Raw genomic sequence first — 14,289 nt, 5'->3', positions numbered from 1 at the left:
GTTGTTTCAGGCAATTTCTTACAAAAGACTTCTTCAATCAAAAACTAAAAATCCGACTTAATCCGGCCAACTGATCAGATCAACGCAGAATACGTTTCATCTTTACTTCAAACTCCGTTGCTTTATCGTTTTAAATTTACTGAAGGTAACTTATTCAATGTTTGAAAGCGACCATGGTTGGCATCCAGTCTGAGTTTGTGGCTACAACTACGCCAATGAGACTTCCAGAGGTTTTGAAATGATTGTTTTCAAATAAAGTTCAGAAAATCTGATACAAATTTACATTTTTTAGCAATTTTAACTTGCACATACAAGCTAAACTGCGTGCTACATTACTGCAGAAAAGGTTCTTTCTCATAAAAGTTTGACATAAACAGAAAAAAACTACAGGCTCTATCTTGTAAAACATTTAAGCAAAACCAGTGATAAATTCAGGTAGTTTGGAGCAACAAAACTTTTCAGGCACTGTGGAAACACCGACGAGATTTATGTACAAGATTCAGGTTTCTCACTTTCAAACCTAAGCTTGACAAAATAAAAATATTTTAAAAGCTTAGTATTTCAAAACGCTTGTCAATTTCTGATAAAAGAGGCGACCGAAAACAAAAAAGTCGGTCGCTTGTTTTTGTACTAAAAATGTGAAATTGTGACTTCCTAATCTGGACCCTTCGAACAACAGCGAAAATTAATTCGGGTCCCGAATCAATCTAAGATTGTCATAAAGGATTACTGAAGCGTGTATATAAAAAGAACATAAAATTAACCAAAACAATCACGAAGTTCGTGTTTTGTCGTATAAAACTCTGGCTAGTTGATCCGGCTAGTTTTTTTATAAGTTTACTTGCTTACTCATTGTTCGAAATTTCTTTTGGTTTAAATAAAAACACTATCGGTAAAAAAATTCAGGTAGTATTAAGCTAATTTAAAAAAAACTGGTAAAAAAAATAAGCTTACATAAGCTTTTTCGGCTTTGTTAGCTAGCTTTTAGCAATGTTCACGCTAAATTATTTTAGGAAGACGTTGTATTGGGGGAGCGGTGGTGAAGTGGTTAAATCTCCGCCTCTCTATTGAAAGGTCAGATGTTCGAGGACCACAATTATCCGTGCGCGTTGCTTGAGGGTGAAACAACATTACCCAGCCCGAAAAAGTAACCAAAAAAATTGCATGTAGTTCTTAAGCAGGGGCACAACAGCGGTTCGCCGTGATGAACTGTACAGCGTGTATGCTGGCCCTTTCCTTCGTGAATAAATGGTCTTCACTTAGATCTGAATAAAAGAACAAAAGTTAGGCATATTCGACAATCATAATTGAATCGGCAAATTAGAAAACAATTTTCGCAGAAAAGCCAAAAAAATGAAAAAATAGTAAAAAAAAATATAAAAAAACTTCACAAATTAAGTTTCTAAATTTTTTGCAAAATTTTTGAAATTTTGAAAATTTTGATTCACAAAATGACGCTAAAAACTCCAAAAACTAATTTTGCTCGAATTAAGTTAAGTTTTCACGGCCCAAATTAAGCCTAAATGCCCCGATTAGCTCGAATTTAGACCAAAGATAAAAAATTTCAAACCGGTTTTTCTCGACACTAGAAAAATTATTTGTGAATTTCTTAATACGGTTCAAATCATATGGTTCTGAAAAGGCTTTTAGATGGTATATCATTTAACTCAGTCCAAAAATTATTTGTGTTACCTGGTTTTGCGTGGAAAAAAAAGAAAAAACTAAAACACACCCGAACTCAAAGTTCTTCCCCGTTTTCAATGGTCGAAACAAAAAGTGAAGAGGTAGAACAAAAGGGTCGCTCGCATCATCTGGTATTCAAAAAGGGGACGGCCGTAACTTGACCCAGGGAAAAAATGCACCTGAAATTAGAATCATATATTCAGACTACTGTCCCAGAAACCTTTACAGCCTACACCGGCAAGTTTTCGTATAAAATCAGGTTCCGAGTCAATCTCAAGCAAATAGCTGCTGAATTTGACGATGGGACAACACAATGCTAACGAATTTTTGTACACATTTAGAACGGAATTTCGAAAAGACATTATTAAATGATCAATTGTATGAAGAAAAATATACGCTTGGCAAAACTACTTTTAAAAGTATGTTGTATCGAAATTACATGTTACGAAAATGGACGTTTTTTTTTCTGCAGAAAATTGGACTGGTCGATAGGTTTGTTCAATAGTTATTAATTGACCTTGTTTTTGAATAGATCCCTTCTCAAGTTATTAGATCAACGCATGACCAGAACTATAACCATTAGTTCGAAGGAACTTTCTTAACTCTTGCTCACAAAGCGTTCAACGCTATACAATTATTAGAGCAAACATCGTGAAAAAAATTTAAAATTAACAATTTTTTTCATTCTGGTCAAATTCAGCAGCATTGTAGTCTGTTAAAAATTTTTGCAACTAAGTGAAGCGTCCAAAAGCTGTTTTTACTAAAAACATAAATATTTTCATGAAAGATAATAATGAGCTAAAAAGCCTGTTTTTCAAACAATAACACTTAAACGTTAAGGTAACTAATCTACTTTCGATATGAATTTTTCTTTTAGGCACTTCTACGAGATCAGTATTGGTCAACAAGTCTTCGAACAGTTATTGACTGCTGTAAACTAATTATTGTCCCGACTTTCGTTAAGAAAGAAACAGAATAGTTGTGCTCGGGTGGGTTTTTTTCTTCAGACATATTTCGACTTTTAAAGTAGTCATTTTTTACGGATTTTTTTTATATCATCCCGATATGAAAAATTAAAACCCAGCAACTTGAAAAACCGATTTTGTTTAAAAATCTTTGACTTTGAAAAATGTTAGGACTGGTGTATTCAGACACACGTATTCAAATTATAACGAAGAAAATCTCATGACTCGTCTTTTTTAGAAATTGAAGGAATTTTTGATTAAGAATGTTGTCAAAAATCAAGTACTTCCTTTTTCTTTAAACAATATTTTTAAATTCTTTAAGCAAAAGCATCAAAAAACAAATCAGCAATTTTGATATAACAAGTTAATCAAACCCTGATCAGATAATTTGATATACCTATACATAATTTAGACGGTTTCTAGGCTTGCAGACCTTGGATTTTTTTTGCAGTCTTACAAATCGAAGTACAACCCCGAAGCCAGAATCATACTCCTGCACCACTACACTACTGCCCCGGAAATCTTTTTCATCAATCAGGTCTTCATGTTACAGCGACTTAGACAGAGGCGAAGCTCCTTTTCGCAAACTCTAACGTGAACACGACAAAAAGCAGCTCTATAAAGTTCAATAAAATGTAGAAATAAGCCACGAATTAGTTAAATTTCGACTACGTCTTGGATTTGATCTTCGATGCAGAGAATAGGAGTCCTGCGAACTAACCACTCAGCCACGAAAGATTAATATATCCCAAACGCTATCCACAAATGGTGATTATAGCAAAAATACCACCAAATAAGTGAAACCTTTTGATGAACAATTTTATTTGCTAGTTAGGTTAGAACACAAAAAAGGCTCGTACTAATAGACTAAGCTATTAGCAATAAATGAATTCATCGCAATAAGTTAGATGGGGTACTAAAAAATATGACAACAAAATGATCACAAAAATAACAAAACTTGAGAAAGCATCTAAAAAACAACAAATCTTTCGAAGCAGGTAATTTTATCAAATACTGACCACATAAGTATTTCAATTTGTACGTAAGTTTTTTTAGTTATGACAATAATTGTGGATTCTGCGATTCGCAAACGATCTATGAAAACTTGTCCAGTCTGTCTAAGCATAGTCCTTTTACCTTTTCCCCCTCAATCTAGACTGAGTTAAACTGTTGATCAATCTTCCAATTTCGATGGCAAAGCATTTAAAAAAAAGCAAAAATGCGGTAAACTTTGTCTTTATCCGACAAAATATATAACCGAACAAAAAAGAATAGAATCAGTCATTTTATTTGCAACTCAAAAAGATGGCACCGGGACCGATGCGAGAAATATACCTCTAGGCCACTGTCCCAGAAACTCTACAGCAGTCAGATTTTTATGTTACATCAGTTTCAAAATCTCAAGCCTAGTGTATTAAAAAACATAGGACTAAGAAATGGTCGTAACAAAATATATCAGATAGCGATTACAAAATCTGATGAACCTGAACATCCTTTTTCTTGTTTTCTAGGCTTGGAAAAGAATCCTAACTAGCATTCGCTTTCCAAGTTTTTTGAGAAAACAAGGTGATATTGAGAAAAAATTAACAAATTTCCTGAAAATTTATAGATGATTAGAAGAGAAAAACTATCAGTCGTATAAATTGTAGTTAATTAAGAGGACAGTCAGGACTTGAAACCGTGACCTCTCGCAAACTAAGCAATAATCATAACCCTCGACCAGTCTCCTGAAAAGTCTCAACAGCAGTCAGGTTTTTAGATTACATCGGCTTCAAAATCCCGAGCATTTGGATAGTGTAAAAACAAATAGGGCTACAAAAAATGTGCAACAACAAACAAAAACCTGAGAAAGCACCTACAAACACAACAAATTGATTCAAGCCACCAAAAGTATCAAAGAGTAGTTAAACAATCTGATGGTCGTATACATCATTTATTCAAGTTTTCTAGGCTTGAAAATGAACCTCAATCACCAATCTGCACAAAAACTTTTAGGAAAAAATGAGCGACGTTTCAAAAAAGTTGACATAATCCGAAAAACTCCACAGAAAGTTTTAAAAATGAAAAACTATCAGTCGTATAATTTGCAACTGAAAAAAAAACCAACAACCGGAACTTAAACGTGTGATCTCTCGCGTCCCAAAAAAAAAGAATCATACCACTAGACCAACGTCACCGCAAATACCTACAGCAGCCAGCTTTTCAAATTACATTGGCTCCAAAATCGCAAGCAATCAGAAGATTTTTAAAATACATATGGGACCACAAACCGGTTGCAACAACAAGCAAAAATTGAGAAGGCACCTAAAAAATTTATCAAATAGGTTGAAGCCAACAAAATTGTCAAAAAATGGTTAAATAATTTGATGAACCTGTGAACCTTTTGTTCAAATTTTTTAGGCTTGTAAGTGAATCCTAATCAGCAACCTGCATTCCAAGTTTTTATGAAAATTAAGCCATGTTGAGAAAATTGTAATAGAATCCGAGAAAACATATAGATGCTTAAAAAATAAAAATATCAGTCGAATCATTTGTAACTAATTAAAGAAACAACTGGGACCTAACACTAGGACCTTTCGCCTTCTAAGCAAGAATCATACCCCTAGACCACTGTTCCGGAATATCTCAACAGCAGTCAGCTTTTAAAATTATATCGGTTTCAAAATCGCAAGCAATCAGATAGTGTAAAAACACATAGGAATACAAAATAGTCGCAACATCAAGCAGAACACAGAAAAGGCACCTAAAAATTATTGAATTGGTTGACGCTACCAACTTTTTCAAAGAGTGGTTAGTTAATCTGATGAACCGGTACATCGTTTATTCAAGTTTTCTAGACTAGTAAATGAATCTTGATCACCAATCTGCATTACTAGCTTTAGGAAAAAAAATAGGTGATGTTGAGAAATATTAACCATAAACCGAGAAAACTTATAGATGATTGGAGAAGACAAAATTATCAGTCGTATGAATTGCAATTCATTAAGGAGACAGCCGGAACTTGCTCTTGCACCCGAATCGAAAATTATTTTTCTAGACCAGTGTCCCCAAAAGCGTTGGCAGCAGTCAGGTTTTTAGATTACATCGGCTTCGAAATCCAAGGAATTTAGATAGTAGATAGTGTTTTAAACTAAAACATAGTTCAGGACACAAAATGGTCGCAATAACCAGCAAAATAGGTTGAAGCTGCCAAATTTATCAAGGAGTCGTTTGAGAATCTGATGAACCTGTACATCTTTTCTATCTAGGTTTTTAAATAGAGCTTAATCAGCATTCTTCATTCTAAAAACTTAAGCATAAAATAGGTGATGTTCAGAAAAGTTTTGCATAATTAAAAAAAATTTAACCCTATAAGTAATTTAAAAAGTATCAGTGGTATTTTCAATTAAAAGATCGGACATCCGGGACTTGACCCGGGGTCTCTCTAACCCGAAGCGAGAATCATACCCCTAGACCACCGTCCCCAGAAACGTTGACAGGAATTAGGATTTCAGATTACATTGGCTTCAAAATAGCATGCAATTATATAGTGTATTAAATTACTTAGTACTATCAAATGTTTAAAAAAAAGCTATAAATTGAGAATGCACCTATAAAAAAACTAATACGATGAACTTATCAAACTTTCAGATAGTGGTTAGATAATCGGATGAATCGGATAATCAATTATTCAATTTTTTAGGCTTGTAAAAAAGCCTAATCAACAATCTGTACGGTGATGTTGCGATAAACTTAACATAGCCCAAAAAGAAATAATTTAAGTGGTTTCATTTCAAGAACTTGCAATTCAAGAAGGGGATAGCCAGGATTTGAACCCGGGACTTCTTAATGCTTAAATGAGATTCATATTCCTTGATAACTGTCCTGAGAATCTCAACGGCAGTCAGATTTTCATATTACATTGGTTTCAAAATCGCAAGCATTTAAATACTATATTAAAATACATATGAGACCACAAAATAGTCGCAACAACAAGCAAAAAATCGAGAAAGTGCCTATAAAAACATCAATTAAGTTGAAGATACCAATCTATCTGATGGTACGTTTATAACTTGTTGAAAATATTTACTAATACTTTTATCTTTCTAGGCTTGTGAATCAATTCTAATCAGCAACATGCCAAGTTTTTGGCAAAAATTAGGAGGGCGATGTCGAAATTTTTTTTATATATCTGAGAAAATTTAAAGATGATCAAAAGAGAAAAACCATCATACGCATAATTTGACAGCCGGGTGAGAATCCTTGTTCTAGAGCACTGTCTCCAAAAGTTTTGATAGCAATCAAGATTTCAGTATACATCGGCTTCAAAATAGTAAACAATTAGATAAACTATTAAAAACATAGGACTGGAAAATGGTAGCAAAAACCAGCAAAAAATTAGAAGGCAATTATTTAAAAACAAGAAAAAAATCAAGATAGAAAATTTATCGAAGAGTGGTTAGATAACATGATGAACCTGTATTCAAATTCTTAGAAAAAATTAGGTGATAATGAAACATAATCACATAGTCCAAAAAATCTGTAGATGATCATAAAGTATCAGTCGTATTTGCAACTTTTTAACCGGACAGCCGGGTCTTGAACCCCGGGCCCTTTGTAACGCGAAGCGAGAACCAAATACCCAGACCACTGTCCCCGAAAATTCAGATAGCAGCCAGGTGTTTCTTATTAAAACGGCTTCAAAATTGAAGCATTTAGGTAGTGTTTTAAAATACATATGAAACCACAAATTGGTCGCAACAACAAGCAAATTTGTCGCAACAAAAATTGAGAATAAACCTGTAAAAAAAATCAAATTGTTGAAGCAACCAATTATATCAGATAGTGGTTAGAAAAGGATTCGAGGCTTGGAAATTAACCTTGAAGAGCAATCTGCACTCCAAACCTGGAGGAAAATTTAGGTGATATGCCAAAAAAATTTGGCATAATCAGAAAAAAATATCAGTTGTACAATTTACAATTCAATAAGAGGACAGCTAGGACTTGAACCCGCGACCTCTGACAACCCAAGCGAGAATCATAGCCCTAGATCACTCTCCCCGTCATTTTTCAGCAGCAGTCAGGTTTGATATTGCGTCTGATTCAAAATAGAAAGCAGTCGGATAGTGAATTATTAAACATATGAGACTACAAACACGGTCACGCAAATGAGCAAAGTTTTAAGGAGATATCTGAAAACAAAAATAAATTTTCTGGAGCCACCAAATTTATTAAATTGTAGCTCTGATGGACATGTAGACTATGTTTCAAGTTTTCTAGCTTAGCAAAAATACAAATGAACATTTCACGCCAAATCTCTACAAGCGAGAAGCACTCGAAGCGAGAATCAGACCCCCCAAAACACAACTAAAATTTTTAAATAATTGAGTATTTTTTAAGTTTCTTGATATGGCACCTGCAAACATGGGGCTTTGAAAAGGCAACTGCGAACAGGCTTTTAGCCTTACGATGGCCATTTGAATCGACACTATCAAAATTGTACATATATAACAAATCATTTCTGTAATATGCTCGATTCACAAACGAAATTATTATTACGATATTTCAGAACTTCTCTGGCTTAATCAAATTGAATTGGAGCGACACTCCGATTAACGTTATGATCAAAATAGCTATTTTTCTTTTTATCTGTACTTGTGGTTCTACTGGGGGAATTCTTTATTTAAAATGATCCTTGCGTTGGCATCCAGTTTTTTTTAAACTACACCAAGAGTTCAGGTATTTCGCTATCAAGAATTCAGGTAAGCTGCTAAATTTTTCAGAAAAGCTTGATTAAAAAATATATTGACATTATCTGAAAAAGACTGAAACGGAAACCAATCCACCCGAAATGAGAATCTAGCCCTACACCATGCGCGAATCTATGATACTCTACGCGAAAGGAGTGGTCGGATGTTCAAAATAAACTTATGTGTCGACTGTGATGCTTTTTCCGAGTTTGAGATCCTGAGGAAAGAATTTGTTCAAACATTCAGAATTCGTTTTAAAAATAGATATGTAAGCAAGGACAGCCGGTTAATGTGCAAATAGCACATAATGTTCTGACCTATCCTGTAGAAAACTACGGTTTAGAAAGTTTTCCCAAATTAGAGTAGTTTTTTTTGCTTGGAGTGATAAAAGGATCTGACGTAAGAATTTAATTTAAGCATATTAGACTGCCATAGTAATATAGGCAAATTGGACAAAAATTTTTTGTAGAAAATGATTAGAAAAACTTTAAAAAAAGTAGGAAAAAGTTTTTTTTTCAAAATTTTTTGCAGAAAAATTTTGAAGTTTATGAAGTTTTGGTTCTCAAAATGAAGCTAAGAACCTGCAAAAACGAGTTTTACTTGCTAAAATTAAGTTTTAGGGTCTTTAATTAGGCATACTTCAGCTGTTGTAAGCCTGCTCGCTTGCTTTATTTGTTCGAATTAAGACGAAAAATCAAAAATTGCAAACCGGTTTTTCTCGACACTGCGAAAACTTTTTCAAAATTTTTAAATGTTCGAATCACGACTGAAAAGGCTTCAATATGATAGATCACTCAATCCAGTCAGATGATTATTTGTGGCACCTAATTTTAAGTGGAAACAAAAAGCAAAAAAAATTAAAACTCACCCGAATCCAAAATTCCTCCCTATTAGTGTGGTTCGAATCACGACTGAAAGGGCTTGAATATGATATATCTTTCAACCCAGTCCGATCATTATTTGTGGTACCTGACTTTGCATAGAAAACAAAAAGAAAAAACTAAACCACACCCGAATACAAAGTTACTCCCCATTTTCAATGGTCGAAACAAAAACTGATTTTGGTGAAATTTGGCTGATCAAACAACTGAGATATTGAAATCTTTGAACAACTGAGATATAGGAGACTACGATTAAGCTGGTCTTTTTACATTTTTTGACGTTTTTATTTATGCGAGGAAAAATATGCCAATCCCCCCGTTACCTCTGCATTGATGTCTGTAGAAGAGCACAGCACCCCCGACAGCAGTGAGACAAACACCCCTTTGGGCAGATCCTGCACAGTTACCACTTTCCACCCGCCTTGTGGCTGACTCCTCGGGTGGGAATCCCGCTGCAGACTCAGTTTCACCCTCACTCCCCCCTGCGACAGTCGGTTGCTGCAGTTGGCCCGACAACGACACCCTAGTCCACACTCGAAGATGCTAAATGGAAACATAACCAACAGCTAGTTCAACTTTCCAATTTCGAAAAAGTATATATATCAAAAGAAAACTCTTTGAATTTTGAAAACAGTTTTTTTATTTCCCGAAAAAACTGGATCTTTTGGTGAAAATAAAACTCCATTATTGAAAATAGAAATGAATCAAGTTTTTTGTGACCTTCACAATTTTGCTATTCGAAAGTGGACTTGGTGATCGCTCGACTAGCATAAAAGTTTCAAAACCTGAAAATGTATCGACTAGTTGAAACTTGCTTTTTTTAGAAATTGAAAACTTAGCTTAATAAAATTGGATAAATTAAGCAACCAACAAGCAAATGAAATTTCTTAATTTTAAGAAAAGTTTTGATCAGTCACACACCGTCTAATGGCTGTGACTTATGGTTTTTTTTGTATAATCAGGGATGGGGAGGAAATCTAAGATTTTCTCGAGTGGGGGTGATTTTCAAAAAATTCTCGAATATCATTATAAGGACCCTATTTAACCAAATTTTCTGCGCGACAGGCAAAATTTTGAGAGAACAGGTCAGAAAAGGGCATTTTTTATAGCGCGTTCCCGCTCAAAATTAAAATATATATTGGCGCCAAGGGCGCTCTTAGAAAAATTTCACAGTCCGCCTCCACCCCTAAATTCTCGCACCTGTGTGTAATGATTTTTAAAAATTTCACAAAAACTGACGGATATCATTAACTATCCCCCCTTTTACCAAGGGGGATTTGATACTAGGTAAAAAAGTTACATATGCTTAACCATTGAATTATTTCTTTATAGGGGTGGCATTTCGATACTAGTTACCCTAGGGGGATAGTTACAGAGATCCAATTTGACTTAAATGTTTGATATTTAAACTAGTCAATACGATTTTCAGTTTTAAAGTTCTTATGCTAGTCGAGCTTCATACTAGTCGATGCACCGCCGGTGGACTTTACCTTCCCGGGTTGACGTCCATAGAACGAAAGCCCTTATCATACAATTTCATATATGTCGTCTATGGTAAAAATGCTTATCATACAATTTTCAACTGTTTTAAAGACTTTTAACACAGATTTTTCGTCTATTTGGCTCATTTGAAGCTTTCTGGTCATGTAAAAAAAATGATAAAAAATTTTGGATGAAAAAAATGCTCATCTAACACTTTTCATGGATGAAGATACATGTTTCGGTAATTGCAAATGAGGTTAATGAAGGCAGTCAATGACAAAGAGGAATTTAACTATGAAAAACATGATTTTAGTTTTGTTCGAAAAAAATGTTTATCATATAACTTTGATATTTTACAATAAGCATTTTTACATTAAGTTCAAAAATCAATTGAAACTTTGTTGGGGCAATTTTAAATGAGTTTAATAGAGGTTTTCAGTGATTGAGGTCAGCTTACTGTCAAAAAGATAATTTCAGCTTCGGTCGGAAAAAACGCTTGTCATATAGTTTTCATGAATGAAAAAATTATGATATGCATTTTTGTGTAGAAACCAATTTTTAATGAGGTAGAAAATTTTTAATCTCTTTTTTGGTTGCAAACTTGTTTTTGTGGTCAAATATATATTTCACGAAAAAAAAATTTGCGAGGAAAATTGCAAGAACTTTTTGTGTTTTTGTAACGTATTCCAGGATAATTTTTTCACCCAAAAAAATTATGATTATGATTTTTTGTTTCATATGGTAAAATAAAGATAAATTTGTAAGAAAAACAGGGCTTTTTCTCAGCCACCAAAATTTTCAAACTAAACATTATCTAGGTATATACAAAAAATTACATTTTTGCTATATAATTATATGTTAAAATGTTAAAGTCATCAAATGCAGTTTATCTGCGTGGTAACTGCCAGTTAAACTCTGCGTTGGCTTATGACAAAAACCCTTGGTCAGTTGTTTCTGGTTGAGGGAGGGGCAAACGATAAGAAACCTCGGTACCCATACCCAAGGGGTTTTCTGTGCAAGATCTGAAATTCTTTATTTTTTACATAAGTTGATTCTCAGATCTGAAATTCTTTACTTTGAATCTTAATAAAAATTTGAAAATTTCAGATGTAAAATTTGGATCTGATATAAAAAATTTCAAATCTGAATTAACCTTGAAAAACCAAATTTCAGATTTGAAATTAGATCTGAGAAATTCTTTGTTGAAATATGATTTATGCATTTCGAGCAAACATTTGAGTTTTTATTTTTTGATGTTTCTGCAAAACACAATCATGTTTAGATGAACTAGTGGTTAAGATTATTCCAGATCTGTATTAGAGCTTTTATTATATACGGGCAGGGGCGGATCTAGGATTTTCTCATGGGGGTGGGCAGATTTTCTATAAAAAATTCAAAAATTTTAACGACTTTTTTTTGGTTGGCAAAATTGATTTTCTAAGCTCTCCTAAAGCACTAAAAAGACACTGTCTCGACCAAATTTTCTGCGTCGCAGCCAAATTTTGAAAAAACAGGTAAAAGAAGCCGTTTTTGCGTTCTTTTTGGCGCGCGCTCCCTCTCAAAATCAGTATATTTTGACGCCAAAGGCGCCTTTAGAAAGTTTTTAGGGTCGGTCGGTCAAAAATGGATTTCTTAAAAAGTACCAAAAAGCTGACCTTTTGGGTTGACAGGGTCGAACCCATGAGGGGAGGGGGCGTCCGCTAACCCCCCCCCCCCCCCCCCCCCCTCTCCCTAAACCCGCACCTGGGTTCGGGAAGGGTCATGATGACTAATGAACGTGGAAAAAAGCTCAAAAGTGTGGGAAAAATTCCGGGATTTCGTTCCCATGACTTTGTTACCCGCACTGGCTGGCAAAATTAAAATTGCAATCGATTTTCCCTAATAAATTATACAAAAACACAAAAAAACAAAAAAAGTAAAATTTTGTTGCACATTTTGATACCATCTACAAATTATCAAAAGTTCATATACAGACTTTATACAGATCATATACAGATTTTATACTTTGAATACACCAATTTTGTGCGTTTTTTCACATTCCCGGGTTGACCTCCATACACCGAAAATGCTTATCATACAATTCCTTACAATAAAAATTCGTATCATACAATTCAATACATCAAATCTATGAATTTTCATCAAATTTATGAATCATAAAATTTTCATACATTTCCAAAAAAACAATTGAAAAAAAATTAAATGATTTTTGCGGCTTTTTGAGCACAGTTGAACAGTCCGCTGATAGAAAAAACTGGCCTTATTTTTGTTTGAAAAACATGCTTGCCATACATTTTTCATATATGAAAATTGTATGACAAGCATTTTTACCATAAGGAGTAATTTTTTCGGAATCTTTTTGAACACTGGTTGTTGGAAACCTCAAATTAGTTGGTAGCAGTTTCTAAAAAAATGAGAGAAATTTGCCATTGAATATGAAAAAACAATTTGAAAAAAAAATATATATATATATATATATATTTATTTTTTTCCCTTGTATAAAAATACTCTTCTTGACTTTTTCAAAGAGTAAAATAATTGTTTCTATTGAATGTTTGACTTAACAAAATATGATTCTTACTCAAAATCTTTGATATTTTTACTGTAACGTGAAATCCAATTAGATCAAATGTTAGAATAGTGCACTACTACACAAAAACCTGGGTTCTTTTAGCAGTTTTTTGGAATAAAAAACTTCAAAACATCAAAAATTACGAAAAAAAAACTTGGAAAAACTTTTGAATTTTTTTCGTTTTTAGTCATTTTTACAAAAAAATTATTTTCCACTTTGCTTATTTGACCATGACGGTGAATATGGCTAAGTTCTAGTTTTTTTTTCAGATCCAGGTTGTTTTTGGCATTGGTAAAACAAGTTATGTGTCTCTCTCTATGGTGTATCGCACTTTTCTTTACTGCTCTGCATCGAAAAGTTAAGTGGTGCAAAGCTCCTCTTACTCTGTGTTTAATTTTGCGAAGTTAATGGCTTGAGCTTTTGATTACTTAGTTGATTTGTTCATAATTGTAATGTCGAAAAATCAAACTTGGTTTTGAAAGGTTAAAACTGATTTTTAAGATCATCATAGAAGTCATAAATGAGAAGACCTTGTCGAAAGTTAGCCAAGGGATGGCCTTCAGAAGCACTATGCTGCGCTGATTTACAAGGTAAAAACAGCAGAGCTTTCGATCACCATTGCTTGGATAACTAGCAAGTCTTCTCATAAATGAATCCCAGGGTGACCGCAAAATTTCAATTTTGTCATTTGTGTAGAGTTTCTTAACTTTTGTCGGAAAATAACTTCAGATTTATAATATATATGTTTTCGATTCTGTCGATTTTTTTTCTGATTTCTCGCACATGTTATAATGTTCTTTATACAAAATGCAGTAGTGGATGTCAGAAGTAGTGAATTTACGATATTGGGGAGATTTGCCGGAAATTTTATCCCAAATATGCAGGTTCGTTTTAAAATTTTGATATAACTCTCTCTCCAGTACTCCCCTCTAAGGATTATGATTAGGACCTTGCTGCTATCTAAAGAGTTGAGAAGATTT

General features: G+C 33.7%; 1 protein-coding gene across 1 annotated transcript in view; it reads right to left on the bottom strand.

Annotated features, from left to right (window-relative positions):
- Window positions 1-14,289, bottom strand: part of LOC134848707 (histone-lysine N-methyltransferase SETDB2-like) — a 185,020-nt gene that overhangs the window by 9,521 nt on the left and 161,210 nt on the right. The window contains exon 8 of the mRNA XM_063866222.1: window positions 9,582-9,801. Coding sequence (XP_063722292.1) covers window positions 9,582-9,801 — 220 coding nt within the window. The remainder of the gene's footprint in view (window positions 1-9,581; window positions 9,802-14,289) is intronic.

The sequence above is a fragment of the Symsagittifera roscoffensis genome, chromosome 6 (assembly GCF_963678635.1).
Source record: "Symsagittifera roscoffensis chromosome 6, txSymRosc1.1, whole genome shotgun sequence".
NCBI lineage: Eukaryota > Metazoa > Xenacoelomorpha > Acoela > Convolutidae > Symsagittifera > Symsagittifera roscoffensis.
The sequence above is the reverse complement of the archived record's forward strand: the minus strand, read 5'-3'. Positions and strand labels throughout refer to the sequence as shown.